The 27,532-nt window shown below is 45.3% G+C and overlaps 1 protein-coding gene across 1 annotated transcript; it reads left to right on the top strand.

Annotated features, from left to right (window-relative positions):
• Nucleotides 1-579: 579 nt before the first annotated feature.
• Nucleotides 580-27,532, top strand: CABLES1 (Cdk5 and Abl enzyme substrate 1; the record flags this gene model as incomplete). The annotated part of the gene is made up of 7 exons (XM_010160272.1): nucleotides 580-657; nucleotides 11,185-11,284; nucleotides 12,803-12,959; nucleotides 13,748-13,851; nucleotides 24,306-24,412; nucleotides 25,339-25,546; nucleotides 26,751-27,532. Coding segments are annotated over 7 exons (895 nt in total), but the record flags the coding sequence as incomplete, so codon positions are not given.

A 27,532-nucleotide genomic window follows, 5' to 3' on the forward strand; every position in this document is an offset into this window, starting at 1 on the left:
TTCCTGGCTGAACCCAGCACATCCATAAATCAGGCTATTTCAGGGACAGGAAGCTGAAAATCAAGGGAGTTTAGCAGAGAAAGGTCATGACAAGCCGCTGGAAATTCTTGTCCGATAAAGGCAAACCCCAAGGCAGCCAGAGAGTCGTGGTGTGTATCGCAGGTAGTTGTTGGTGTGTGTCACCCGGGTTGCTGCTGGATTTGTCTGTTTAGTTTCAGCCATAGTGGTGCATTGTCAGAACGACTTCTTGCCTCTCTGGGTGGACGCCTTTCACTAGAAAGAACATCTATCCTGGATTCCAAGTAAGGTATTTGAGGTAGTCTTCCTAGAAGGCCTGTAGAGGGGATGAGCCTCCACTACTCATTCACTGTGTGATGTATTGCACAGGCTTCAGCACTTTTGTAAAGACTCAGTAGTGTGATACCTTACCTGTGAGGTAAAAAAGAGGAGGGAGAAATCATCCGTGATGGAAGTTTTATGATTACTAATTCCTCAGTGGTAACGTCTGTTGCTTTGCTTATTGTGGTGGGATTTTAAAATTTTAGTCTTTGATTTCTTTTATTTTCTTTTATATTTTAGAATAGTCCTTATCAGCAGCAGAAGATCCTTCTGTAGCATATTTTCAGTGCTGCCATATCGAGACTGTACCCAAGTCGGGTATGTATATTTATACATGTACTACATAGTCTTTCTGGGCCTGCATGTAGACCTGATAATGGACAACAGCATGATGGAGGCCAATGCTTTTACATGTCTGCTCTGAGAAGAGATAAATGCGCTTAGATATATTTACCTTGTGGAGCATTACCAGTTTAAATACAGCTCTCAGTCCCACAGTCTATTTATATGTGTTGGTGGTATCTTTGATTATTAAACTGGCAAAAACTACCCCCCTGAAATCGATGTTCTTGAAAAATGTACTGTTTTTATTGTTCCTTCTGACTTCACTCATCTTTGCAAAACAAGTTCTGTAGACAGCACAACTTCTGTTTTATTAACAGTCTTGGCTTTCTCACTCTCCCACACAAACATGGTGCTACTGTATGTAGATTTCCAGAGCTACAGAGAAATATTTGAATTCAAACATAATACCTTTTTATTGTACATTCAGCCATTGGTCAGATCAGTCAGTGAAAATGGATTATTTTGGCCATAATACTGTATAGGCTCTTAGCTGGTGTAAGCAACATCCATGGAGCTGCCTTGCATCCCTCGACATGCTGAGACACTAGACCTCTGGTAGAAAAGTTTATTCAGATTGAAGCAGTTCACCAAAGACTGAGAAAGCTTTTTGCTCTTCTGCTGAAAGTGCGGAAGTGGAAGAAACTGGATTTTGCTAGGAGATGTTGTCTGGTAGGCACTGGGGCCCAGCTTGCTGGGTGCTTACAGGGGTGCAGCACCAGGCTGAGAAGGGCAGTGCTTGTTGTCCGGCGGCAGCTCCGTGCCCCTGGGGCAGAGGAGTAGAATGTGGCCACTGCAGCCCCTCGCTGGAGAGCTGGGAGTTGCCTGTAGTCAGGGTCATCTCAGTGTCTGCAGGCACAAAATCTGAGGGAAGTTGATAGACTGAGGTGGGTTTGAAAGACCCACAAATCATCTAGAGTCAGATTTATCCAGTGCGTAAAGAATAAATTTGGCTCATAGTTTTCAGCCATCCATTTAATTCTGGAGAACGATGTGACACAAGCTACTTGTGCATCAGTAATTCAAAACAAAGGGAGAGTATTTTTAATACGCGAAGGAAAGGAGGCACCTTTGTAGGAGAGTTGACTTGCTCTTCTGTCTCTAAAATAAATTTTTCCCCTTAATTAGACTTGGATGACACATCAGACAAATTCTTGACAGACGGGCAGCTTTGTTCGTTCTTCCTGGGTACACTGTCATTCATTTGTGGTCATTGCCCTGTGGAAATTGCCACTTTATTGAAAATTGAATGTATTTTGAAATGCTGATGACTGGTTATACCTTCCAAATTACAGCGGTAACGAGCCCAGCTGCACACCTAAATATTATTTCAGCATGTAATGCCTTGCATCATGCTTGCGCAGCAGGAAGGGCACAAGATGAGAAGGTAGCAAGTGCCGGTACAAAACAATCCAGCCCTGTTGCCTTTGCTAAAAAGCCAAGCTTTTTTTAAAAGAAAATGCCCTCTCTCTTTCTTCCAGAGAGGAAGAGAGGAACAATTCAATGGCATCTCCTTCCAGGAACAACTGGTGCAAAGAACAGATGAGGCAGCATAGCGTAAATTGTACCCACTCTGTTAGGGCCACTCTTGCTTGCTTCTTCATGCATTTTGAATGGGTGGTAGGAGGGGGGAGAGATGCTGGTACCCTTTTGAAGTTCTGTAGTGACATCCTTTTTAGCTTTGCTTTCCCTAAATTTTTGGATGGCTGATGCCTGTCCCTGGGCAAGATGTCCTAAGTGGTGTATGTTCTGCAGACATTACTGAGTAGTTTACAAACAGAAGCAAACGGTTGCAGGGAACCATGGGCGCATCTGCCGTTAGCCTGGAGTAAGCCCTGGCAGGAGCGGGAAAGCAGGGTGGATGTGCATGCAGAGAGGGGGATAGTCCATGTGAGAGGAGCACATGGTGGAGCTGCTGCTGCTTTTCCAGCTCTGCTCCGACGCGCAGGCACTGCGGCCAGTGAGGAAATCTCCAGGCCCAGCTGTGTTTTGGGGAGGCTGCCAGCCCCTGTTATATTGTAGGCAGCACAGAAGAGCTCTACTGTATCGATGCTGGCAGCTAAACTGCACTAACAGATCCATTTTAAAGCCTGTCTGAAAGGTTTCAAGACGCAGCTAAGCACTGCATACTTGGCCAAGGTGGATGGAGCAGCGTCACCCCTTACCAACGAGGGGCAAGCAATGTGCTCTAGACTGTGGCCCTTGCTTGCCCGCCTGCCATGCTGAGGTCAAGCTACAGTAGCAAGAACCCTCCCCAAACAGTGTTTTTAAGTGGTTGTGCCAATACAGATGAAGATCTGGGGTGTGCAGGGAAAAGAACTATGGAAGTACTTGAGAGGATGAAATTTGAGCGGTCCCCTGGAATGGTTCCCGAATCCCCCTCCCTGGCAGCGGGGCAGCTCCTGGCTCAACGGAGTGCAGCTGGCAGCAGGCTTTTGAAGGGAAACTTACTCCAGAGTCGCTGCTGGTGATGAATGGCAGCTCTTGCTACCTGTGGTTTCAGAAGGCCCATCTGATGGTACTTGCTGGGGTTGAGAAGGTAGGACACCGTGTGCCATGGGAATTACTTTCTCTAGTTTTTTCTGTTATGCTGAAAGGAAGTGTAGAAAGAGTACAAAGCAGAGCGTGATGTGATGGGGAGGAAAAGGTCATGAACGGAAGTAATCACAAGAATTTTCTGTCCTCAGTATTTTATTCTTACCTTGTATCTGATGGAAACCTAATGGATTAGCTTATAGTGCTTTTGTGCAAGGGAAAGGGGGAGAACTAAAACTAAATTGACAGAGGTTTTGAGATGTTATTTCCTGCTGGAGTTGCTGAGAGGCAGGTTCTTTTGTGGATCTGGGCCATAAATTCTCATCTCCAAGTCTGGCTACATTCAGACTGCCTGCATCTTTGCTGGTGCCATGAAGACAGTCACAGCTTCACCTGTTCCCATGGCCGTGGTGGGGTAGTGGGCAGGACCAGAGCTTGCTTTTCCCCCATCTAGACCAGCAGAGCAGCTGTGAGAGCAGATGTAGCCAGGTGAGAGCAATGTAAGGAGGCTATACTGCAAGTCAGGAGCTGGAAGAGGTGCTGAGCATCTTGTCTGCTGGCTTCCCTTGGCCCCCAGCGTCCTGCAGTGTCACAGCCTCAAGTCGTCAGAGCCTGCGGATGGTTTAGTGGTGGCTAAGGGCAGGTGAGAGAGTTGCCGGGTTCTGAGAGCACGGTAACAGGGTTATTGCCTCTGCTATTAAGTTCACCCACACACACAAACTCTTGTCGTTGTTACAGGCTGATCTGCAGAGGTGGGTGGTGCATAAAGGATCCAACAACACTGATAATTTTGTCCGAATGCTTGGCTTGGATTGTTTTTTATGAAACACGAAGTCATTGTGCGATGCACAGGTTAGAGGCGGGACAATTCAAGGCCTAATGGTGGGACTGCAGGATCGGTTGTGCATTTGCTACTCTTTTTTTTTTTTTTTTCCCAGTACATTGAAAATCTTTATGGCTGAAGCATATTCACAGTCTGGATTTCTCTGCTGAACAAAATGTTGCTTACCTGTGCTCACATGCTGTTACCACGCAGAGGTTTTGCAGCAGTGTTTGCAAACAAAACACATGTATGAGGAGATGCAGTAGCAACTGCAGAACCTTTATTACCGTTGTGGATAGATACTTGGGCTTTATAAAAATTGTTTCTCCTCTCCTTTTTCACCACCTATTGATGTTACAGTATGGATCATGTTGGCACTGCAGTATTCTTTCATAGTACTTACAGATTTGAAGCATCATATGTAATGTTATGCTCATACTATTCTTCAAATTTCTCTTTCTTATTTAAATATAATAATCCAAAAGATGGAAGAGCTACTCTGTGAAGGGTATTAAAACTGGATTTCTGGCTCAGCATCCACTTTCTATCTTCCTTGCAGGAGATGAGAATTATTCCCCATATAGTTCTGCAGAGGGGCAGAAAATGGGAGGTAATGACAGCTGTCAGAGGTGCGGCTTGTGCAACCCCTGAGCTGCTGTGGCACACACCTCCTTTGTGAAAGGTTGTCACAGTGGAAGCTCACAGCAAGTGGAGTTGAGCCTCAGTGCCGTTCCTCTTCCAGGACAGCGAGATACCTCATGTTGCTTCCAAATAGTTGCCCCACCACACAGGCTCTCAGCACGTGCACATACACACGCATGCTGGCCTGCTGTAGGCCCTCAGAAGGGATTCATGTCATGGCAGACCAAAGTGTGGCAAAGTGTGGAGCTGTGTGCAGATGGATTAAACAAGGCTGGAAGTAATTACTCATTTGGAGATGAGCTCCAGATGGTTTGAAGTGAATTGGATTTCAGCCCTTGGAGACAGGAGCTGGGGATCAGACACAGCAGATACTAGCCTTTTAGCTATTAGGCAGGTTGTGCTCTGGATGCTGGGGTCACTCTGCATGTCCCCAGAGAAGAATTGTTAGGACCAGGGTCTCCCTTGCAGCCAGCAGAGGGAACATACCTGCAGGTTTCTGCCCACCACGCTACCCAGCACGATCTGTGCAAGGGTGTTCTGCAGACCCTCCGTGTGATCCCAACTGGGGCAGAGGAGGACTCTGCCTCCAGGTCAGTTTTGAACCCTGGAAAAGGCAGATTTCCTGGGCAGGGGAAGAAGGGAACCTATTCCCCATTGCCTGTTCACTCCTGGAGCTTCTCTAGGCACTACTTCTTTCAACTTCCAAGGAGATGGTACAGCTCTGACAGTCCCCATGGGTGTCATTGGAGTTGGTCCATGTGGTCTGAAGAAAGGCTCTGACTATGCTTGTAGAGGACTGAGAGCAATCCAGTTTTTGTTAGTATTTTAAGGTGCCTAACCATTTTCAGTAAAGGAGGTGGCCATGTGTGTCTGTTACTGTTAGTGGTGTTCAAAGGAGGAAGATACCATATTGTCTTTCCCCCAGGAAACGAAGGTAATGAAGTTAGTTGGGTTTATAGTTCCGTTGTCTTAATTTGTTTTTCTTTGCCACAATATCCTTATGGTTCATAGTTTAAAAACAGGGTTTTGAAAAGGGACTTTTAAGGCTTGTTTTTGTTTGTGGCAAAAACATTCACAGATTGAAATCATACCTATTCTAACGATATTTTATTTTGTGATGTTATACGAACCTTTTAAGAGCTTCTAAGTGTCTGTGAAGTCCTGCCCAGAAGATGAATCTAGAGGATTCGGGGAGGAGGAGAGCTGGTGGTGTTGCACAGATGGGACACTGCAACATGGCTAGTCTCACATTCTCAGCTGCTGAGCTCCCAGTGGCTGACTGGCACTGGGCCTGGAGGTGATGAGCTATGGGACAAAAAATCCAGAACATTAGGCAGTGTGTGTCCGTATAAAACCAGCCAGTTCACCTCATGTTTTATTCTTCATGACAGTGAATTCGTTAAGTGGTTAGGAACTTACCTGCAGCAGGCATAGCCTCGGAATATTGCTGTTTTGACAAGAATGTCGGTATTTATCTGACTAAACTTGTCTCCCATTAAGGGAAATAATACAGTATGAGTAATCAAATGGAGTGAAGCCCAGGAAATCGACCATTCTTCTGAAGTAAAGCAGCAAGTCATTAGATAAAAAGAATGTTTGTCCTTCTCAGAAATGTTAAATACCAGCTTCATCCAGTTTCTAAAGATAAATCACAGCTGAATTTCAATTTGAGTTTAACTAAGTGCTGGCCAGAACACTGATGAGTTCAATGATGCTGTGAGCAAGACGTTTGCAATACCATCACAACAATCAGTAAGTCCATAGGCCAGGTATTCCTAACTGCCTTATCTAAACTCTGAGATCTGGATCTGTGTAGACCGGCTAAGAAAGTTGTGTGCAAAACGAGGCAAAAAAGAAGCATTTAGGTTGTCTCGCACGCTGCCCCTCTGCCATCAGTTATTTGGCAGGTCAGGTAACAAGCACGGCAGTGCGTGTGGAAAACCAGGGAGTATATGCAGGAGAATGAGAGCATCCAAACTGCTATAAGGTTAGGAGCAATAATTATGTGCAGAGCAAAGCGGGGTACTTTGTTATGGCCCTCTGATTTGTTACCCAGTTCCTGGCTGTTCTTCCCCAGAAGATTTTTGTATGTGAGGCAATTTTGATTAAACCATCAATCTTGGGCGCTTTTCCTAAACGTTTATAATTCTGTAGGCCTTGGGAAGAATAACTGTGTGTTTTTAGCGCATCATAGGGAAACTGAAATATCCATGCTTTTCTTTACTATTGCCCATTTTCCTTGTTTCTCCCAAACTGAACAGAAAACCAAAACCAAGTGCATATTAGCTGTACAGAAAAACACATAAATCTTGGGTTTTTTTCCCCCAACAGGACGTTTCAAAACTAATCATCTCATGTACGAATTTTGTAGAGCCACTGTTGCTCATTTTTGTGAGTTGCCCTGTTCCCTTAGATTGAAGTTAAGCAGTGAATCCCCAAAAGCTAATAGGTTCAAATTTTGAACTTTACTTTTGTTGAGCAAAACATCAGGAGCTGATGTGCTGACACCTGAATATGTTTGGAAAGAGGAAAAGGTTACTGGCCCATTAGAGCCATCTTCCCAGGAGTTTCTCCACCTCCTCTCCCTGTAAATTGCCTCTGGAGCTGTTGTTCTAGCAACAGTAATGGCAATTAGGATCTGAAAGCTCTCGATCAATTAAGAGCAGGCAATCTCAGGCAGTGGGAGATACGCCACTGGACTGGCTGGCAGCGTGTCTTTTCCAGAGCTGTCATTGTCCTTGTCCCTATAAACAGAGATGATAAGTAGGAATTATTTACAGTGACGGATAAGAACAGTATCTTTTCTTGATGTCTCATGAACTGCCTTTGCTTTTAGAATAAATCTTAACAGTCAGAAATCACTAAGCATCAGATACAGGCACAGAAGGCTTACACCTCTAAATAACAATTACCAGATTCCTTTTGCAATAAGCAGAAGGCTTTTTCATGTATCTAGAAATTTATTTAATATTTAATGGAGCCCTGAATTATTTACAGGTTAAAGTGTTTAACTGTTGCTGTCATTTAAAGAGCAAGTGCCCTGCAGGAGTCTTGCATGGGGCTTTGTAGATCGCACCAAAGCATAGCGTTTGATTCATTAAAGAAGTGTTATGCTTCCAAAGGTAGTAGCATCCAATTTGTATTCTCTTCATCCTGGCCTGACTAATAAAAGATGTGGTGAGATTTCCTGTTTGGATTCTTACCTACCTGCTCAGTAAAACTTTCCACCATCCCACTAGAAATTTGGAATCCCAAGTCACTGATGCTGTTCCAAGAAATTCTGAACTATTTTTAGGTGGAGAAACTTAGGTTTTATTCAGCAGTTCTGGATAACTAAACTGATATGCTTAGGTTTGAGTGTAGTTTATAACCCTGCTCAGCTTTCTGGAAATGGTATGCACGAATAAAATATTTAGAGCTTGACATTGATGTAAGTCATGGTAACTCCCCAAACTTTGTCAGAAACTGGGATCTGGTTTTTTGCTTCCTAATGAAATGTCGTTGCTGATGTTACCATTTCCTCAAGCTTCCCCTGCTCAGATAAAGCAAAGGTAGTAAAATTAAGTTCCCATGATTTACTTGCTTTTCGATGTCTGCTGGAATCACTTGAAAACTTGGTTAAAAAGCACTTTTAGAAAACAAACCAGAGGAAAGTCAAAATTCAGGAAAAGGAGGAAGTTTTCTTCACTTAAAACTTCATTGGCAAGGACCATCTTTCCTACTCTGAGTTTTCTAAGCACCGTTTACTACTGGATGTTAGTGTGCTCAGTTCCTTAGTGCCATCAGTAATCTAAATAACTTAAGCACAGTGAAAGCTTGATTATTACTATTTTTTTTTAATATGAAGTGAATATGCTCCAGCCCCGTGGGATGGATTGGCCATGTTGCTGTGCCAAGGGCATGTGTCCTGAAGAACTTGGTGGCGGTGGCTGGCAGCAGTGGTGCTGTGGCTGTACCCGAACAACCGCCCAGACTGTTCCCCGGGCACGACTCACTCGTTTGCAGAGGGCAAAGCAGAGGTGTCCCCCAGGTCTTTCATAGTTGCTCTTGGGATTTTGGGGGTTCAGGGAGGAAGCAGCTGTGCTGGGGCTTCCCCAGCAGCGGGGTGACAACCCTGGGGCTTACTGAGCCATTCGTGAACTTACTTGTCTGTAATAGGAGGGAAGGAAAAATGAAGGATTGTCCTGCAATCACTTGGCTAGCTTGCAGTTGGTTATAGTAATAAGGAACTCAAAACGGGTAAGGTAAAGTCACCCAGGAATTGCATGTGTTCACTGAGATCTTTTGCCAGCGAGAGGAGGATAAGCCTCTGGGATGAACCTTTCAATTTACATGTAAATAAGAAACTGTGCATTGTTTAGTGTTGATTTTCCTCAAGAGAGGGAATTTAATTCTCTGTTTTATGGACAGGTTTCTTGCCAAACAGTAGTATTTTAGTACTCTGTTTTATAACACAAGTAGTCATAAACCACCTAGAAATACAGAGCTTACGTAGAGGAGCAGAGGACCCAAAGTAGCCCTTGCTACTGAGGATGAGGGATAATACCTGCAGTGTTGTTCACAGGGTCCTGAAGGTAGAGCCTCCTTTAGAAACATCAGAAAGACGGGGAAAATGGAGTCATTAATGTCCATCGATCTTCAGCTAATGTCCAGGGATTGTTCCTGTGCGTGCTCACGCTTGCCAGCTAACCCTGATCCCTGCTCCCAGAGCACTGATTTCGTTTCAGTCCCTAGAGCTGCTCTACTTCTTTAAAAAACTACTAGGCTGACTCTTCAAAGGGTGTCAGATTTTTGTTTGATGAATTACAGTTATCTATCCTTGTCTGTGGATTGCATGGAGAAATTTCTCCGTGGCTTGTTTTCTAAGTTGTAACAGCATCATTTCTTACTCTGTGTCTTTAAGGTTCTGAGTGGAAGGAAACTAAACTGTCCTGATACTATTTCAAGTAATTCAGATTTTTGTTTTCATTTTTGGGTTTGGGGGGCTTCAAGTTGTGTCTTTGTTTCTTGGATAAGACCTGCTGAAATGGTCACTATTTGTCATTTATCTCCCTGACAAGTAGAACCTTTTAGCATGTTCTGCACAAGAACGGAGAGGCTAATCCTGTGCCTCTGACAGGGTTATTTTTACATAATTATTTGTCCAGCCCCTCAGTAACACGATCTCAGGAAACAAGAACGATGATGTGACACTGTGTTAAGTGAACCCCAGTCAGGAAACTAAGAGGGCTTTGTTGGGATTAGAAACTTGATACAGTCTTTTCCTCCGTCACAGAAGTACGTTTCCAGCAGTGTTGGATCTTTCTAGCAGTAAGGTACATGACTTACTGGGGACTCACCAGTTGCCATGTTTCAGAGAAGTAAGATGAGTGACAGGTTGGAAGGGGAAGAAAAGGAAAGAGAGTGTGCAGAGATGCAGCAGGAGATGGCCCAGCCCTGCAATTGGGTGAAAAGCCTCGAGGGCTTCTCCCTCCCTCGCTCTCAGCTTCTCTCCCACACAGATTTTTAAGCCCATACTTGAACCTTAGCAGAAATCAGCCACAAAAATACTGCAAGATAAATACCCTGGAGATGCATACAGCCATCGTTTACGGAGCTCAAATTTGTTCAGTCTTTTTTACCTTCCCTCACATTTTGATTGTGAGGCTAAAGCATGGGATACAGCCCGGTTGTCTCAGCCATCTCATTTACCTCCAAATACAAGACTGGATCAGTCCTCCTAAACTAGATCCCCAAGTGTCCTAAAGCAGATCCCTAAGTTTCCATCCTGAGGTGATCCTAGATTCACAGAATGGTTTGGCTTGGAAGGGACCTTAAAGCCCATCTAGTCCCAACCCCCCTGCCATGGACAGGGACACCTTCCACTAGACCAGGTTGCTCAAAGCCTCATCTAGCCTGGCCTTGAACAATCCCAGGGATGGGGCATCCACAGCCTCTCTGGGCAACCTGTTCCAGTGCCTCACCACTGAGAGGAGATGATGGAGAACTGCATTTCTGTTGCCAGCCTCCAGCGAGAGGGTCACTGGGCTTCAGACACTCTTCTGCACTTGAAGGAGCAGGAAACCTTCCTGGAGACTTTGACAGGCTCTGTGTCCAACAGCGTAGGGAGACGTGGGTATGTACTCTGGGAGCATCCGTCTGCTGGACACGTGGCTGTCAAGCGCTCAGGCTAGATTGTTGGATCTCACCTGACTTTCATAGGACTCCCAGTTCCCTCCCAGTGCCAGGTTCTATCAGAGGCACTCAATTGTGGGGAACCTTGCTTTACACCACAGGTGGGCTATGAGGGGCAACCTGGAACAAAGTGGGGTTTTTTTTCAGTAACTAATCACTGTAACATATTTTAGACTACACAAATGCTGCCCTGAGGAAAAGTTGTCTGGTCTGTGCTTTGCATTGGCATGTTTGGATTAGCGCTGCTACCTTATTGCAGCACTGGGTGGTGAAAGGCGAACAGGGCGCGTGTTTTAACAGCTGTTTCTGCTCTGGTTTCTCTTCCCCAGGGATATGAAGCTGGACGGTGGACGCCAGTGCCATTCTACCAGCGTGTGTCTGAAGGAGATAATTGGTCTCGAAGGTGTGGAGCTTGGAGCGGACGGGAAGGTGGGGATGCTTCTGTGCCTGCTCCCTTAGATTTTCTGTAATAAGGGAAAAAATAATAACAAGCACAAATACGAAAATAAATTATTACATGCAGCATAACACCATACTTAAAGCACCGTATGTGCAGACTACAAATAAGCTTAGCAGACAGTCCAGAGGACTGCCTAAGCTGTCAGTGCAAACAGCTCTGTCTCCTTGAAGAAATTTGCCTCTGGCAACATCGGAGTCTGTAAAGCATTACTGAATCGCCCAGCCGTCCCCTGGCTGTAGCAGGAGTTATCACTGCAAAGTATATTCTCAGGGGATTGAAAATAATTTCTGGTGAGAGTTTTGAGTTGCAATTCTGTTTGCTCTTGGTTTTACTTAATAAAATTAATTTTATTTAACAGTACATTTTTTCCAAAGAGCAGGAAGACAGTAGTAAAAACCTGATGAGTGTTTCAAAATCCAAGAGTGCATTCCTTTGAATTCAATTATTAATCTTCAGGTAAAGTGATCCACTTTAAATATTTTAAGCAAATAATAGCAGAGAGAATTTTAAGCATAAATTAAAGCATTTTTTTGCTGAAAGCCTGATTTACTTTTTACAGTTCACTTTACCCAGTCTGCTGTTGTATATGGATTTAAAGGCCCAGGTCAATGCTGCTACACATGGTATGCTCACCTAACCTGGTGTCCGGCCAGACCGCAGGCAGTAAATTCTTTTCTGGTTATAAATGAAAGAAAGCTCACGTGTTTTATTTGATACCTGTTCTGACCTCCTTGTAAACTAGTCTGGAGTCTGAGACTCACTTTTTTTTCTTCAATATAGTGTTATTTTTGGAAAATAAACCTACGAGAAGCAAAGCACAGTCTATTCCGGGCCAAGGATACAGGCAGAGAATCAAGTATACTCTAAAAATAATTTTGTCACAAGTTATTCATTCGCACTTAGTCCACGTTGGGAGGTAGTAAATGGTCTCCCACAACCATTGCTATAAACTGGTAGTTCTCTTACGACACCAGTAAGACGCTGCCAGACAAAATCCTAAAGGAGAAAAACACCGGAGAAAGTGCTCAAGTTGAGCAGCGTTCAGGTGTTTTGCCTCTGGCTGCTCTGGGCTGAGGGACCCGTATAGATGATGCTGTTTCAGTAAAGAAGCAGATGAAATTGCTACAGAGAAGGCCCACTGAAGAAGAAGAAAAAAAAAAAAAACAACTAACCAAATTGACATATTTTTAAATCTGACCCTTGAGCAGGATTTTGTAAAGCCAGTGTATTAGAGCTTGTGTGTGTCTGTGGTTTTGTGTTGTTGAAGAATTAATGCCTTTGCAAAAGCCTTTTTTGCATGGATAAACTGGCTGCACTGAAGCAAATGTAGGTGACTGGTGTTTATTCATCTGTGCCTAACTATTAAATCCAGAAAATCCTCCACTAATTTGGCTTCCCTTGCTTCCAGTTGGGATGCACCACAGGCATCCTGCCACAGCTGAGCTGGGCTGACAGTAACTGTCTGTCCATTCTGACTTTCTTTTTAGACAGTTTCTTATACACAGTTCCTGTTCCCCACCAATGCTCTGGGAACTCGGAGAAACACGATAGACTCCACCTCATCCTTCTCCCAGTCTCGCAATGCAAGCCATCGTAGCCTTTCTTTGGCAAGAGCTAACAGCACCCAGGGGAGCATCGATGCAGGTAACTTCTCAAGAAGCTTCTTTTAATATCTTGCATACCCTGGTGATAGGCAGTTATTGTGAAGAACGGACACATGTCATGTTTTAGCACCCTTTTTTTGCTTAAATTAAGCAAAAAGCAGTCTCCTGTCATAGGTGAAACACAGCTCATTCCCTGTTTGTTTAGCAAAGCTGGCTTACAGATGATGGAAAGTTGAGTAAACAAGACTGCAGGTCGTATTGACAGCCCCTGATGGCACTCGGCGTGCCTCCTCCTGTCACCAGCATTGTTTGTTCCTCCTGCATCAGGCTCATTGTTACCTTCCTTTGCTATGGAAAATTTACAGTGGCAACACAGTAGTCATAAGCTGAAGGTGTAAATCATACTTGTGACCTTTATTAGGCTGGAAAGGGCTGTGTTTACAAAAGCAGGCACAAAACATAAGCCAAAGCGCTATATGCCTAAGCTATTTTGACATGTTAAATGAAACAAATCAAAACATCTGCATAAACAGATGAAAACTTGTTGCCGGGAATAAAAGCCACTGTGGAGCTTCATATATTTCTGCAGTTCCCTAAACCCTAAATTCACATTTACCAGGTAATTCATAAGCTGTACGTCCTCTGTATCTTTGCAAGTTGTATTAAAATACTTAGTTTTCAAGATTTACAGAAACCTTTCCACTCTTTCAAAAACATTGCATGAAGATCATCTTGTGCATGATCTGAGAACTCGTTTACCACTTCTGTTAAGTTCAGAGATTTCTGGATGTAATTAATTCCTTTCTTATATTTACCATTGTTTTATAGGTAGCGATCTGGGAGACTTTGTTGAATACGACCCAAATCTTTTAGATGATCCCCAGTGGCCGTGTGGCAAACATAAGCGGGTTTTAATATTTCCTTCATACATGGTAAGTAATACTCAAAATTAGGGGTAGCACAGATAAATTTTGGTTACGATATTTCGAAGGTTTTTTTGAGGTTACATTTGGCTGTATGTTAAGAAGATTATTATTATTTGTAATCTACTAATAACAGCTGTTTGGAATGCTTTGTTCTACATGACAGTTACTTACTGGGACGTGTAAAAACAAACTCGTGGAGGTATTACAAAAGTGAACGCTGTTATTACCGCTGTATTTCATAAATGCTTCAGATGAAAGGCTTGCTCGAACAATGCGTTCATTCTCTCGCATTCAGGGGAAAATATACTTCCTCTAATTGGCATCTGTTACAAAATAGGAGGATGCCCATTAGGGTTTTTCTGAAGTCATGGAGCTGCATTGTGTTTTGATGCTTATCATTCACTCCTCGAAACAGTGCTTCGGTGTCTATTAGAGCCTTTGTTTCCCAGGTCTTTACTTCACCATGGGATAGTCCTTCCTTTAATTGTAGCGATTATGAGCAGACCCTGTATATTATTCACTATATCCAAACCCCATAACAATACAGATAGATAACTGCTTCTTGAGAGCAAATGCTCTGTGCTCTAACTCCATGTTTTCTGTGGCAAGAGACTTCTGTTTTCAGTTGCACCAAGCCTGTAAACTTCAGTGTGCTGTTCTGGCAGGACTGTTGCAAGATGCAGTGTCGTCGTATGTGTGTGAGCACGTACCTGTCTGAATTACATATCCAGAATACTAGCAGGCAGCAGGGAAAAGTTAATTTTCTTTTTCAAAGTAGTGACTTAATGCTCTTATCTATATACAAATAGTAGAGGATTTGAAACACTGAGGTCTAAAGCGTTGTCCGTGTCCTCACTTAACTTGGAACAGAAGGTATTATTTAAGAAACTGCTAATGTATGTAAAGACACACTCTTTGTAGGTTCTCTTCTGCCTCCCACCCTGGTCTTTATTTGATAATAGGACTCTTGGGGGCTCCTTCTTGAAAATAAATGGATTTTAAGTGTTTCATGTAGATTGAAGCTTATCTCCTTGCTGTCAGGAGTGTCCTGCCTGTTGCACAGAGAGGCTTAATTGAGCTCTGAGGCTGTGTTTGAGCCGTATTTGCAAATGAAAAGTCCAGTATGTCCTGTGCTTACTTTCAGCCAGTGAAAGTTACTGGCTTTTTACAACTTGCTTCTAGAGTTGGCAAGTTATTTTTTTGGCTGCCAACCCACAGAGTGTCAACCTTTTATGGCTGCTACGTCTGGGTGAGAAAAATATTTGTTAGGTTTTGATATTTTTATTGTCATGGACAGGGAACTGCCTGCCCTGAAAGAGAACGACATTAACTGGCATCCAAAGCGAACACGGCTTTAGCAGTCTGTGTTTCTAACCTTCAGGCTGCGAATGTGCGCCCGGCAGTCTGAGTCCTCTAAGATCGCCTGAGATCTTTGACCCCTTTTCAACTTGGTGTTGATAGGGACGAGGTTGGGTGAATCACAATAGGGCAGCCAGGATAGCGTCCTGCAGGGGAGGTCTCTGCCCAGGAGTGGGTGTTTGATGCCCTTCTTTTCCATACACTGGTTAACCACAGCATTTTGAGGTCTGTGTTTGTACTTTTATTGCAAAAAAGGAGCTGACTGGGGATTTCCACTGTGACAGAGGTATGACTAGATACTTCAAAGGTGAAAAATGGACTTCAAGGGCAATTGTTAAAATCCGTGTCATCGTTTGTCTAGAATATATCAACATTGACAGGGTTTTCCCTGCTTTTTCGTTTTCTCTAGGGGTTAATTACTGCTGTGTCTGGTAAAATGTCTTATTTGACATTTTGGAGTGGTTTTTGCCTGAATTTGCGCTCAGCTGCCTGAGGGTCTGCAGCACTGCCATCTCCCTCTCTGAAGGTAGTCACTAATCTAAGAAAGGGCTGAAGGACATTAAGCGTTACGTTTCCTTTGTTGGAATTACGGGCACGTGCCAAGAGCTCTCTTGCCCAAGGATTTCACCCGTCCCTGGTCAAAGCAGCATAGCTGTGATGCCAGGCAGAAGCTACACGGCTTTGCAAGAAACCCAAGGTTTTTCTTTCAGTGATCGGCTGAGAGATTTCACAAGGGGCTGGTGCTTCCTTCAGCTGAGAGAAGGGAGAAGAGGTAGTGCCAGAGTGTCCTGGGAGCTTGCAGGTTAAATAGGATTTTGCAACTCGAGCTGTGGGTAAGGAGGACTTGTGTGCTGAGCTGGTGGGTATAGGGCCATATAGGCTAAGTAGACTTTACTTGCAACCATGTTAGACTTTCCTGACTCAGCTGGCATTCTGCAGTTCACATCAGTGTGAACAGGAGCATAATAGGCTGTAATTTCAAATCACTTTCTTCCCCAAATATAAAAATCAACGCATGCTGCTCTTAAAGCAAATTGTAGTTTGAGGCCAGCGAGAAACCTATGTGTTATTTTTCCTGACCGTGCACGGCCATCGCGGAAGTGACAGGCCTCGGCCGAGTGACCGCCGTGCCGTAGAGCTGCCGTACACAGATTGAACCTAGTCCCCGCTCCTGAGGGGAATAGAGCTGGAGTTAGTGCCCCTGGCAAGTGCCGGCGCAGCCGAAAGCCGATCTGATGTCAGCACCGAACGCTTTGGTGTGTGTGGAGAGCTGCAGCTTGTAATTAAAGTTTCGTTACTTGGCCAGCATCTAGCATTAATGCTTGGCAGCTGCAGGCTTGTAAATATTCCTCCTCGCATACGGATGTCAGAGCAATTAACGGGGGGGATGGCGTGTGAGAGGGACGTGCACACGCGGCGGAGTGGCTGAGCGAGGCTGGGTGCTGGGCTGCGGCCCTGGTAGCGCTACACACACCGGGATTGCTCCTGGGAGCCTGGCTCATGCTTCGCAGGCCGGGATTTCTCCTCTGGAAGAACTCAGTTGAGGTCTGTGAACGCTGCATGAGTAAACACTGCAAGCTTTATCCCGAAGCATGAGACAAACAAAATGTTTGGTCCTGCTTCGATTTTATTCTGGAATACGTGCAGTTAGTACTCGGCGTGCAGTTCCCTCCATTTTTGTGGAGCCCAGACTTATCATCACTGATGTTGGCTTTAGATAGAGTCTTGTAACTTTACTGGGCTGAATTAGTCCTGACTCGCAGACGATTATTAACTGCAAGTCCTCAGCTGTTTTCAAGGAGTAGCTGAGCTTCCTCCTTGAAGATAGCTGTGGGGAAGGAGAAGTGCTTTTGCTTTGGTCTTTTTTTTTTTTTTTTTGCAGCAAAGTTCCTAGCTTGAAAGGGTATAACACTTCCCTGTCGCGTTTCTGAACCTAATACCCACAAACAGCCTGTTAGGGGACGATTCTGAAAAAAACAACTTTAGTACTTTCCCAACACAAACTCTACGGCTTCTGTTAATTGTATGAGTCATATTTAAATTCTGGCCTACCCTGGAGAAATTATTTTGCTTTATGTTGTCTTTGTAGGAAAGTCTACTATCTCTACCGCAGTATAAACAGTAAGAGGTAGAAAAATTTCATGCTGAGGGGCAGGAGGGAAACATCATGTCACAGTTAACAGATGTCTTCCTGGCTGATACAGCTAAAACAGGAATTCTTGCAGATTCTTAAATCTCTCTAGAATAGGAAGTTTATCTACCAGACAGAGCAGAGATTTCTTTGCTCGAGTCTCACGTTGACTAGGGTATGTCCAAACTCGTCAGGGCCTCCCTGCATTCTTGCCAGCAGAAACAAACTCCTTCCATGCGGAAGAAAACTCAGCCTGCAATGGGGTGTGCATCTGACCCCCACAGTCCTGCTTTTGTTGGTAACACAGAAACACAGGAGTGTCTTCAGCTGGCTGCTGCGCACTGCCAAAACTTGCAGAAAAAGAAGAAAATCTTATATCAGTAGCGTCTTGACTTTGAATGACCCTTCTCTAAGAACAACCTGGCAATATCCATCTATCCGTCATGCCCAAGGGATACACTTGGAATTTGGTTTGGGTGCTTAACTACGATTTCAGTGTATTGGTTTAATTATGTAAAAATAAATTGACTTCTCCACACCACTGCTAAAAAGGCATGTTGCAAAAGTCTGCAGTGCTCTTACAGCTGACCATCAGCCAGAATTTGCCGGGTGCAGCACTAGTGTCGAGCTGTGTTATTAAATATTAGTCCTCCAGTGTGATTTTAAAATGAGAACCGCTCACTGCCCTGGCCATTTAGTCTAACAAAAGCCCTGCATGATGATATAGCGCATTCGGTCTCTCGCTGCCCGAATCTGGCTTTCAGGACGAGTGTCAAGGTCAGGAGTACTCCGCTACAGCCAGCGTCCTCTGGTGCCGTCACCCTATTCTTCCAGCCGCTTCCGCAGCTGTAAATTAAACATCTCCAGGCTGGGTTTTTATCAGTTGCTGACCTTGTACCCAAAAGTCTCAGGGAGCAGAGGATCACAGTGGTGGCATATATTCATATTTAAGCCCCTGTGCTCTATGCATCTGATGCTGTATTTGGCTGAGACTCCCAATAAACACTTGCTTTATAACAATGACGCGCTGTATTAATTGCAAATGATTCCAGTGTGTTAACTGAATAAAATAAACTGGCGCCCTTCCATGTACTTTAATTCCAAGAGACAGTTCTGAGATTATTTACTCTGTGAAGTTCTAAATCTTTCAGTTTCAGATCCTTGAATGTTAATAACTTTCTAACAAGGGAAACGTCTTCTAGTCTCCTTTTCCCTTTTTTTCGTGTTAAAGAAAGAATTACTCCCATTTTCCATCACTGTTTTAAGCCCTGCTGTAGCAGGATTTCCCTGTATATATGCATCTTCAGCCGTGAGTATACACGTGAGGTTGCTGTCAGTTTAAAGCTCCACGGGCTGTCACCTGTGGCATGCGTTAAGGCAGCCAGGCAGTGCAGAGTCACTGACTCCTTTTCGGTTTTTATAATGATGAGAACTTAACCACTGACCTACGGAAAATCTGTTCAGTGTGTCCATCTTCTGTCTGCTCTCTGAGAAGTGGATTAGCAGGGGTACACAGTAATGACAGCTGAAGAGAGTCTGTCATGTACCTTTCATTTTATTCACCTATTTTGTTCTGAGTTTATCCTTTTTAAGCAGGAGATAGAGGCATCCAAGGCTAGATGATCTTTTACTGGTCACATGCCAGAGTAGGATTTATTTTCAACAATATTTCATCTTGCCAGTCTTTCCAGCCATTTCAGGCATCCTCCCTCCTCCCATATTTATGGAACTATATATACAGTTTTCCTATGAGAAAGCAGCTGCTTGAAAACGCTTGTGAATAACACACAAGCTAAGCTCCAAGTTCAAAACCGCCAGCCATGCAAGAAGCGTGCAGAGGACAGGCTTCGGCCGAAGCATTCGTCACGTTGTGCAGGCATCTGTCAGCCACCGTCCATCTGGGCATTCGTTTGTCTTGTGCAGCTTCCATCGCCAGACTCAAATGTACGTACGCAGATTTGTGTGCCAGGGACGTGGACAGCGCTCACGAAGGAGTCCTGAAAGGAAATGTGTTTTGTGCAAACAAACTGTGAGAAACAAGACAGACGTTTCTGGATGACAGAAGTTACAAACATTAGAGATTAGAGTATGAGGGAGGCAGTTTGGTAGTTCCCAGTGCCTTGCTCTTGTGTGTGATGGCTGTGGAAGTGCAGATGTCCTGCCTGGTAGGGAATAACGTTTATGTATAGAAAGTATGTTTGGATAGAAAAATGCTGTTCAGCTTTTGCAGAAAAACGTACAAACCCTTTGTAAGATCTGGGGCATTGGTGTTGAACTCCTATACCACCAACACCAGCATTGTCCCAGACAGATGAAAATTCACACCATTTACAGTCACGTCTCCTCCTCCACATGGCAGCTTTATCTGGGACTCGAAGGCAGCCCAAGCACAGTGAAATGGCCTAAAACAGAGAAGTGTGAACGCTGAGCAGAGGAAGGGCGGCAGAGGATGGCGTTGGGTCAGGTCCCAGCTGGCCCTTTTGGGTCACTGGGCCACCCCAGGAGGGTTCCTCCGCTCCATCCCTTGTGGGCAGGGGCAGCAGCGGGGGCTTGCTGTTCGGTGCCGAGCCGTTCATGGGGTGCAGGGGGTGCCCTGGGACAGGAACGGCATCAGGGACCAGATTTTCTGTGAGTGCTGTGCCCCAGCCACGGCCTGACAGCGAGAGGGATGCTTGGGTACCTGGTCAGAAACAGAAGGGATAACTGATTTGGTCACTGAACACACACTAAATCAGTGTTGCTTTTGAATTACCTGTCAACAGATACTCTTTTTTTTTTTCTTGCTGCCTGCCTCTCTGGTGAGCAGGGTCCCACACGCACGCATTTCTGTAGGCACCAGCTGGGCAAACAGCAACCCACTGCCCACTGAGTTGGGCTTCTGCAGCAGCTACCAAAAAATAAAACCAATAAAAAAACACAAGCGGGGGAAAAAACCCAAAAAGGTTGCACAATTCCTTTTCTTGAGAATAAGGGCAGTTAGCTGAGCTCTCCAGCATGGCACTGACAAGATGAGACAGCTGCCTTAGAGCCAGGGTGTTCAAACATGCTGCCGTTATCCTGTTACATGAATCAAAACCAGCACACACCAGCTTTCATCTGGATTTCATTATTGTGATTTATATCGTAGAGACTGTTGTCTTGCAGGAAGCAGCAGTATACAGAGTTGGGGGGGGGAAGATTTCTATCAACAGGACAAAATTAACTAATCTCTCTGTTTAAAAATAGCCATACTTCCTTACCATTTTCAGTTTTAGACTGTCTGCTTATTCTCAAGCCTCTTGAGCGCTTTGCTTTAAATAAAATTTTATAAAAGAGCTTTTCTCCTTCTAAAGAGAATTTAACTGAATTCTGGCAAATCTCCCACAGGCTGAAGGAGTTCCAGGTAAAAGAGACGGTGCCTGCAGAGCGGCTGTGGGGGAAGGTGCACTGGGGGGGCTGCTGCTGTGTGACAGAGCCTGGGGTGCACTTCCCCTCTGCACAGTCACCCCTGGAGCTGGCACCTACTTGTTAGAGTTGAAAGCAACTGAAACTTGCTGTCTCCCGTAATTTCTGTGCAGCTGAGTCTGGAGGATGGTCTGGTCCTCCTCCGCTGCCATGCCCTTTCTGCAGGGAAGAGGTTTTTGTGAGGTTGGTGCATGATTGTATCCTCCATCCTATCAAGGGAAGATGATTACCTGGAGAAAGCCAAATGCAAATCTGCCAGAAAAAACCATGATCGCTCTGAGGCAGATAATTAAGATAAAACTAAGGAGCTCCGTGCTAATGGAGAACAAACAACAGGCAGTTAGGTTTGCAGTGAAGCATGAAATGAGGTGTCGTGTAGCTTTGCACAGTAGCACCGAGCTCACTCTTTCTAGGATTGCCCGAGACAATCAGAAAATGCTGGTAGTAACTGAAATCATCTTTGGATTTAATAATGGATAAACTTTATGTGCTCAGTGTTTATTGACTCTGTAAGTAAGAGCAGCATGGACAGATGCTTCTATACTTTGGGTAGCTGATGTCACCAGTCCAAATTATATTACATGGCTTCTTTCAATAGTCTTATAGCAGTAATAAGAGGAACCCTCTTAACAACCTGCGTCCAGCTCTGGGGCCCTCAACATGAGAAGGATATCAACTGGTAGGAGAGAGTCCAGAGGAGGCTGCAAAGATGCTCAGAGGGCTGGAGCACCTCTGCTATGGGGACAGGCTGAGAGAGTTGGGCTTGGTCAGCCTGGAGAAGAGAAGGCTCCGGGGAGACCTTATTGCACCTTCCAGTACCTGAAGGGGCTACAAGGAAGCTGGGGGGGACTTTTTACAAGGGCCTGTAGTGACAGGACAAGGGGGGATGGGTTTAAATTGAAAGTGGGGAGGTTTAGATGAGATATCAGGAAGAAGTTCTTCATGGAGAGGGAGGTGAGGTCCTGGAATAGGTTGCCCAGAGAAGCTGTGGATGCCCCATCCCTGGAAGTGTTCAAGGCCAGGCTGGATGAAGCTTTGAGCAACCTGGTCTAGTGGAAGGTGTCCCTGCCCATGGCAGGGGGGGTGAAACTAGATGATCTTTAAGGTCCCTTCCAACCCCAACCATTCTATGAACAACACATGAAACCCCCAGTATATCCATGTGTCAGAAGCACCCAGCTTGCTGATGAACCTCCAGCAACAAAACCAAGGAGTAGGCAGGCAGTCAGTGATGTCCCAGGGACAGAAAGGAGAGGAATAATTGTTAAGATCTTCATTATTATTCTTCAGAGAGTGGGCTGAGCCCTGCCAGGTGAGATGGAGCACGTGAGAAGCTGTCTGTGATGAGGAGCCATGGCCGCACTGGTGCGTGTGTACATCCTTCTCACCTCAGCCAGATTAAAACCAGGCAGACCCACACATTTGACAGGACGAGAGTAAACGGCTTCAAGTTGTAGCAGGGGAGGTTCAGATTGGGTATTGAGAAAGATTTCTTCACCAAAAGGGCTGTCAGACGTTGGAACAGGCTGCCCAGGGAAGTGGTGGAGTCATCATCCCTGGAGATATTTAATGGATGAGTTGATGTAGTGCTCAGGGACATGGTTTAGGGTCAACTCGGCAGTGCCAGGTTGACGGTTGGACTCAGTGATGTTAAAGTTCTTTTCCAGCCAAAACAATTCTATGATCACTCAGTTGAAGCCTTTCCCTTGACCCTTAGTAGGGCAAGGTGTCTCCTCCCTGTCTTTTCCTCTCTTTTGTTATCCAGGCGTGGTGACACGTTGCCTGCCTCAGTGTCAGGACAGCGTATGCATTTTTCACCTCAGTGGCACTGCGGGGTCTGCATGGACCTGCGTTCGAGCTCGTCCGTATGAAGGGGGTGGCTGAAGAGGGTTGATGTGGCTTTCTCCTTTGTAGTGATTTGTTCCTGTCAGCTTTCTGTAATAGGATGGAATTTCCTTGATAAATTATCCTTTTTATTGAGCAAAATTTGGACTGGTGCCTAACATGTAACCGTGTGGAAGGGGGCTCACAGCATTTATACTTAGGGAAACGGCAGGCAGCTGTTGCACGTGATGTCCCCGGCAGAATTACCTGCCACCATGTAGTGGGGAGCAATTTATCTGGACAGATGATGCTTCTCACGCTGCAAATCAGAGAGCAGAACGATCCCCATTTTAAAATGTGTGTGACCCTAGCAACACCCTGTGGCAGGAAGGTGGTTGTTTCCTCTACCTGTGGTGCGTGTTCAGGGGAAACACGTGCTCTGCTTTCTTTTAAATTCCTGTAATTGCCCATTATTTCAGTACCCTATCTCCTAAACAAAGTGCACGAAAAGTTAGGTGTGTTTTACTCCCTTTCATGCTCATTTTGGATCCAAACAAGAACATGATGGGCTAGCAAGAGTTGTCTGATGGCTGTCTACAGCCATTACACTCTCTCCTCCCCAAGCCTTTCCATACACTAATTTAATTATTGAAAAAAACCTACAAGCTTATGCAGTCAGTCTTTTTGGCTGATTTAGATTCTCATGGGGATATAATGCAGCGATGCTCCATCTTCTATAAAGGCAGAAAATGCAACAAGTGTTTTGCACGCCTCTTTCCACGTCTTGTTCGGCGTTGACAGCCCTTTGCCGTAATATAAGTTCACCATATACAGAAATCAGAAAGGAAAATGATATTACTGGAAAGAGCATGCATTGCACTGATACTCTCCCACTGCCCGTGCTTCAAGCTGGCTGGGAGCTGGGTGCCTGGGATCCCAGGAGGGATCAGCTGCCCAAGCTGAGGCTCTTCCCTGCTTCTGTCCGAGAGGCAGAACTGCCAACACCAGGAAGAGAATGGGCACATCCCCAAAAGGAAGGTTGGTTTGTCATTCAGCTGATAGTTTCAGGCCAGGTGAGAGGTGACAGAGGATGTGGGTAAAATACCTCCTGAATGAGTAAAGGGAATAGACTGTACCCTTTAAACGTTGTCCTAACTCGATGTTTTTGTCCACTTGCTGCCTAACTTACATCATTGCTATCTTGCACTCTACTGAATGACCTCCCATGTAGGCTACTTACCAATTTTATCACAAATATCCATGGTGGCAGTCAAAAATTTGTACCAGCGGTTCCTTTGAAGAATCAATTTGATAGAATCTCACAGTTATGTCCCAGAACCGCACGGAGATAGACACACAAAATCTGGTCACCAAAACAGTTACTGTGATGATTTTTGTTGTTGTTGAACAGGACTTCTCAGCTAGATTTTATCCACCCACATTCCGCTCAACCTCACTCTGAGCGATAACTTGGAGGATCCTACTAAAGTATGTGCTTGTGCTGAAGAGTCGTCTCAGATTTCAGGCCACTTGTTCTGACGGAGCAATCACAAACTGTTGCCTTATTAATTCAGACTTAATTTTCCTCTCTACTGAAAGCACTGGGACTGACTGGCACTGGTTTGATATTCCTTGCTTTTGGGAGGAATATCATGTTTGTTACAAACTAAAAGAGCAATTCTGTCTTGACCTTGTGTTACAGACCACAGTCATAGACTACGTGAAGCCATCAGATCTCAAGAAGGACATGAATGAGACCTTTAAGGAGAAGTTCCCTCACATCAAGTTAACCCTCAGTAAAATAAGAAGGTACGTTGCAAAGCTTGGTAAGGCAGCACCGTGGTGCAGCTGTCGCTGCTTTCAGTGCAGTTGCTGCGGTACATGTGGGGGGAAGCACAGCACTGATTGACCTTCCAGGAGCAGTGACTGGCAGAGGTGCAGAGTAAGCCCGGTGATTGATTAGTGGGCTGAGTAAACAAGATAGGGGAGTGTACAAACACGCACCGGTCAGGTGTCAAACACGGCACCTAATGGGATGAGAATGTGAGCTGGCCGTGCACTGTACTGAAATATCCAAAAAAACGCCACCGCAGAGTCTCTAAGTTCATGGCACTTGGCTTAAAAAGAGACTGAGGAAGGGCTTTTGTGCCTTTGTCCTGAGAGCATGGCCAGAAGCAAAACAAGTGGTCAGCTTCACAGCCAAGCTGTAACATCTCATCACTGTCTGCAGCGTAGCAGGCTGGGCATGTTGCTTCAGAGAAGTAATGACAATTTCATTTGGCTCAAGTGGCCAAAGGGATACAGAGTCGTGTTGCTCTGTAACCAGACAGTACCACAGTACGTGGAAGGACTGTAGGTTTGGATTTGACCAGCTGTAACCAGCAGCGAAGCTGCATATAGAGGCACAAGCGATCAAGCTGTTGTTCCTAAATAATTTGATTTGTATGCAGACCTCTAAGGAATGAAATAGACTAAAAATGTCAAAGCTTTACAGTTGCTTTTATAATTTGACACAACTATCTACTGGGGTCAGTGAGGGGAAGAAGGGTGAGGTCAAAATGTGCCACGAAATGTGTCCCTGAAACAGACCATGAAGATACCTGGACAGTAAATTAAATTTTCCTTTTCCCCTCCATTTGACTAAGTAGGAATCTCTGAAAGGGTGACTCCTGGGGTGAAATGGGAAGTGCTTTCAAATGCAGTTCACAGCATACTTGTCTGCTCTCTTTACTCAGCTTGAAGAGAGAAATGCGCAAGCTTGCTCAAGAAGAATGTGGTTTTGAAGAGCCCACAGTGGCCATGGCCTTTGTCTACTTTGAGAAGCTCGCTCTCAAGGGGAAGCTGAACAAGCAGAATAGAAAGCTGTGCGCTGGAGCCTGTGTTCTTTTAGCAGCCAAAATTGGCAGTGACCTCAGAAAACATGAAGTCAAGCATCTTATAGATGTACGTATCCATTGGGTTCCAGCGTTCCTTCTACATGAAGTGCCGCATGTGGGCTGCGCTAGCCTGCGTGTCGGTGGTCACGCTGTCCCCTCTGGGTTTCCAGCGGTACAGCCAAGCTAAATATCAGGTTTTGTTACGCATTCGTGTGGAAGATCAGTGTCACTGCAGAGGCGTGGGAAGCTTGTGTGATGTGATTGAAGACCCTGGTGTCAGATACTGTGAGGTCTGAGAGGTGTCTGACCACCGTTCTGTCAATACAAGTCAAAAGTTAACCTTCAGGAAATTAATTTTGCTTATAATTAGGTTTTCAAGAGTGTCAGTAAGGACTTTCTCCTTTGAGAGGTAGATGCAGATACTAATTTCAGAGGGAGTCAGATAGACTACTGAGTTTGTATTTCTTTCATCAAGTTAAGCTTTTGGGCGAGAAAACCTCTTGTTTCCATCAGAACACCTCACCCAAACTGTTTTTTTTGTAGAGCAAGGGGTTTGGTCTTCCACCCACTCCATACGAAAGAGTTAACAGACGGGATTGTTACTCCGTAACCCGTTTGCAAGCACCGAGGCACCAAGCTGATCGAACACCACAGAAAGTTAGGGCAGGTAGCTGGGTACTTGGCTACAACCAGCTTAGTTGAGGAGACGTGGGGACTCGGTTGGAGGGCAGAACTGGCCTCGTGCCCTTCTGCCACAGTCACAGAGCTGGCTTCACAGCCAGTGCCCTTACGATTGTTGCAGATGACACCTTCTGCCTCTGAGGTACTCAGATATATCTCATTGTGGCAGAAATAATTTCCCCAGGAGGGTGTTGGTTGCAGCCAAACGCTGGAAAGAAAGCTGGTGCTTTCCAGCAGCGCAGGGCGTTTGCGGGCAGTTACGCGACGCCTGTCTTCCCCTGCACAAGCGATTTCGACGTTTGCGTAAAGCCAGGGGTTTCGCCTTCCTGCAGTGGTAATCACTGTGATCCTTACAAGTCGGTTATGCTGGAGGTGGAGTGAGGGAAATGACAAATGTGTCAGAAACAGCATGGCTGGCATCCTGCACTCATTTTCTGAACTTAGAGCTGCGCAAGTCCCGCAGGGCAGGGGTTTAACGACAGCGGCACGCGTGTTTTGAATAATGTCAGCTGTAAGAAAGCACTGGAAAGTCAAACACTCACAAAGACTTTTTTAATTTATTTTGATTTTTTCCTTGGCTGTCCTTGCAGAAACTGGAAGAAAAGTTCCGGCTGAACAGGCGGGAGCTGATCGCCTTTGAGTTCCCGGTGCTGGTGGCCTTGGAGTTCGCTCTCCACCTTCCCGAGCACGAAGTGATGCCGCACTACAGACGCTTGGTGCAGAACTCCTAGCGCTGGCTGCCCTGCGGGGAAGGGGCTCCTGACTGTTCCCGCTTGGCTCTCCTGAGCCGCAGTTACTACTGGAAAGGCAAAACACTTCCTAACACTTGGCTCTCTCTCTCCCCCAGAACAGTTTTTCTGGCAACGTGTAGGAAACACCGCGTCGACGCAAGACTCTCTGCTTTGACAAATTTACGTATCGTTACTTTCTCAAAGCAGGTGAAGACTGAGCTGTTGGTGAATGGTTAATGTGCTGAAACTGGGTGGCGACTGACCCTACCTGTGGGGACTACAGCTATAAAAGTAGGCAAAAATTTGAAGGTCAGCCTCCACGACCACCCCTCTCTCCATCACACAAACCCTGGAAGCCCACGTGAGTGCATTCTCATAGCGCTTTTTCTACAGACCTGCTGCGACTTCCAAGAGGACTTCTTAAACGTGAAAAAGCTTTTAAAGAGGATTATCTTCACTGTGTCAAAAAGAATGTGCCAATCTATTTTTGTATCAGCAATTGAAAGTGCACTTTTTCCTGTGGGGTGTTTGTGTGCGTAGCCGTGTGCGTGTGCGACACCGAACTGATCTCAGTCCGGGTGGTTGGCTTAGCTGTTTCCCAGCGTATCAGTTACCGATGGTGAAGATCAAGGTGACCTTAC

This window comes from Eurypyga helias, unplaced genomic scaffold (assembly GCF_000690775.1).
Source record: "Eurypyga helias isolate BGI_N326 unplaced genomic scaffold, ASM69077v1 scaffold17361, whole genome shotgun sequence".
NCBI classification, from domain to species: Eukaryota; Metazoa; Chordata; class Aves; order Eurypygiformes; family Eurypygidae; genus Eurypyga; species Eurypyga helias.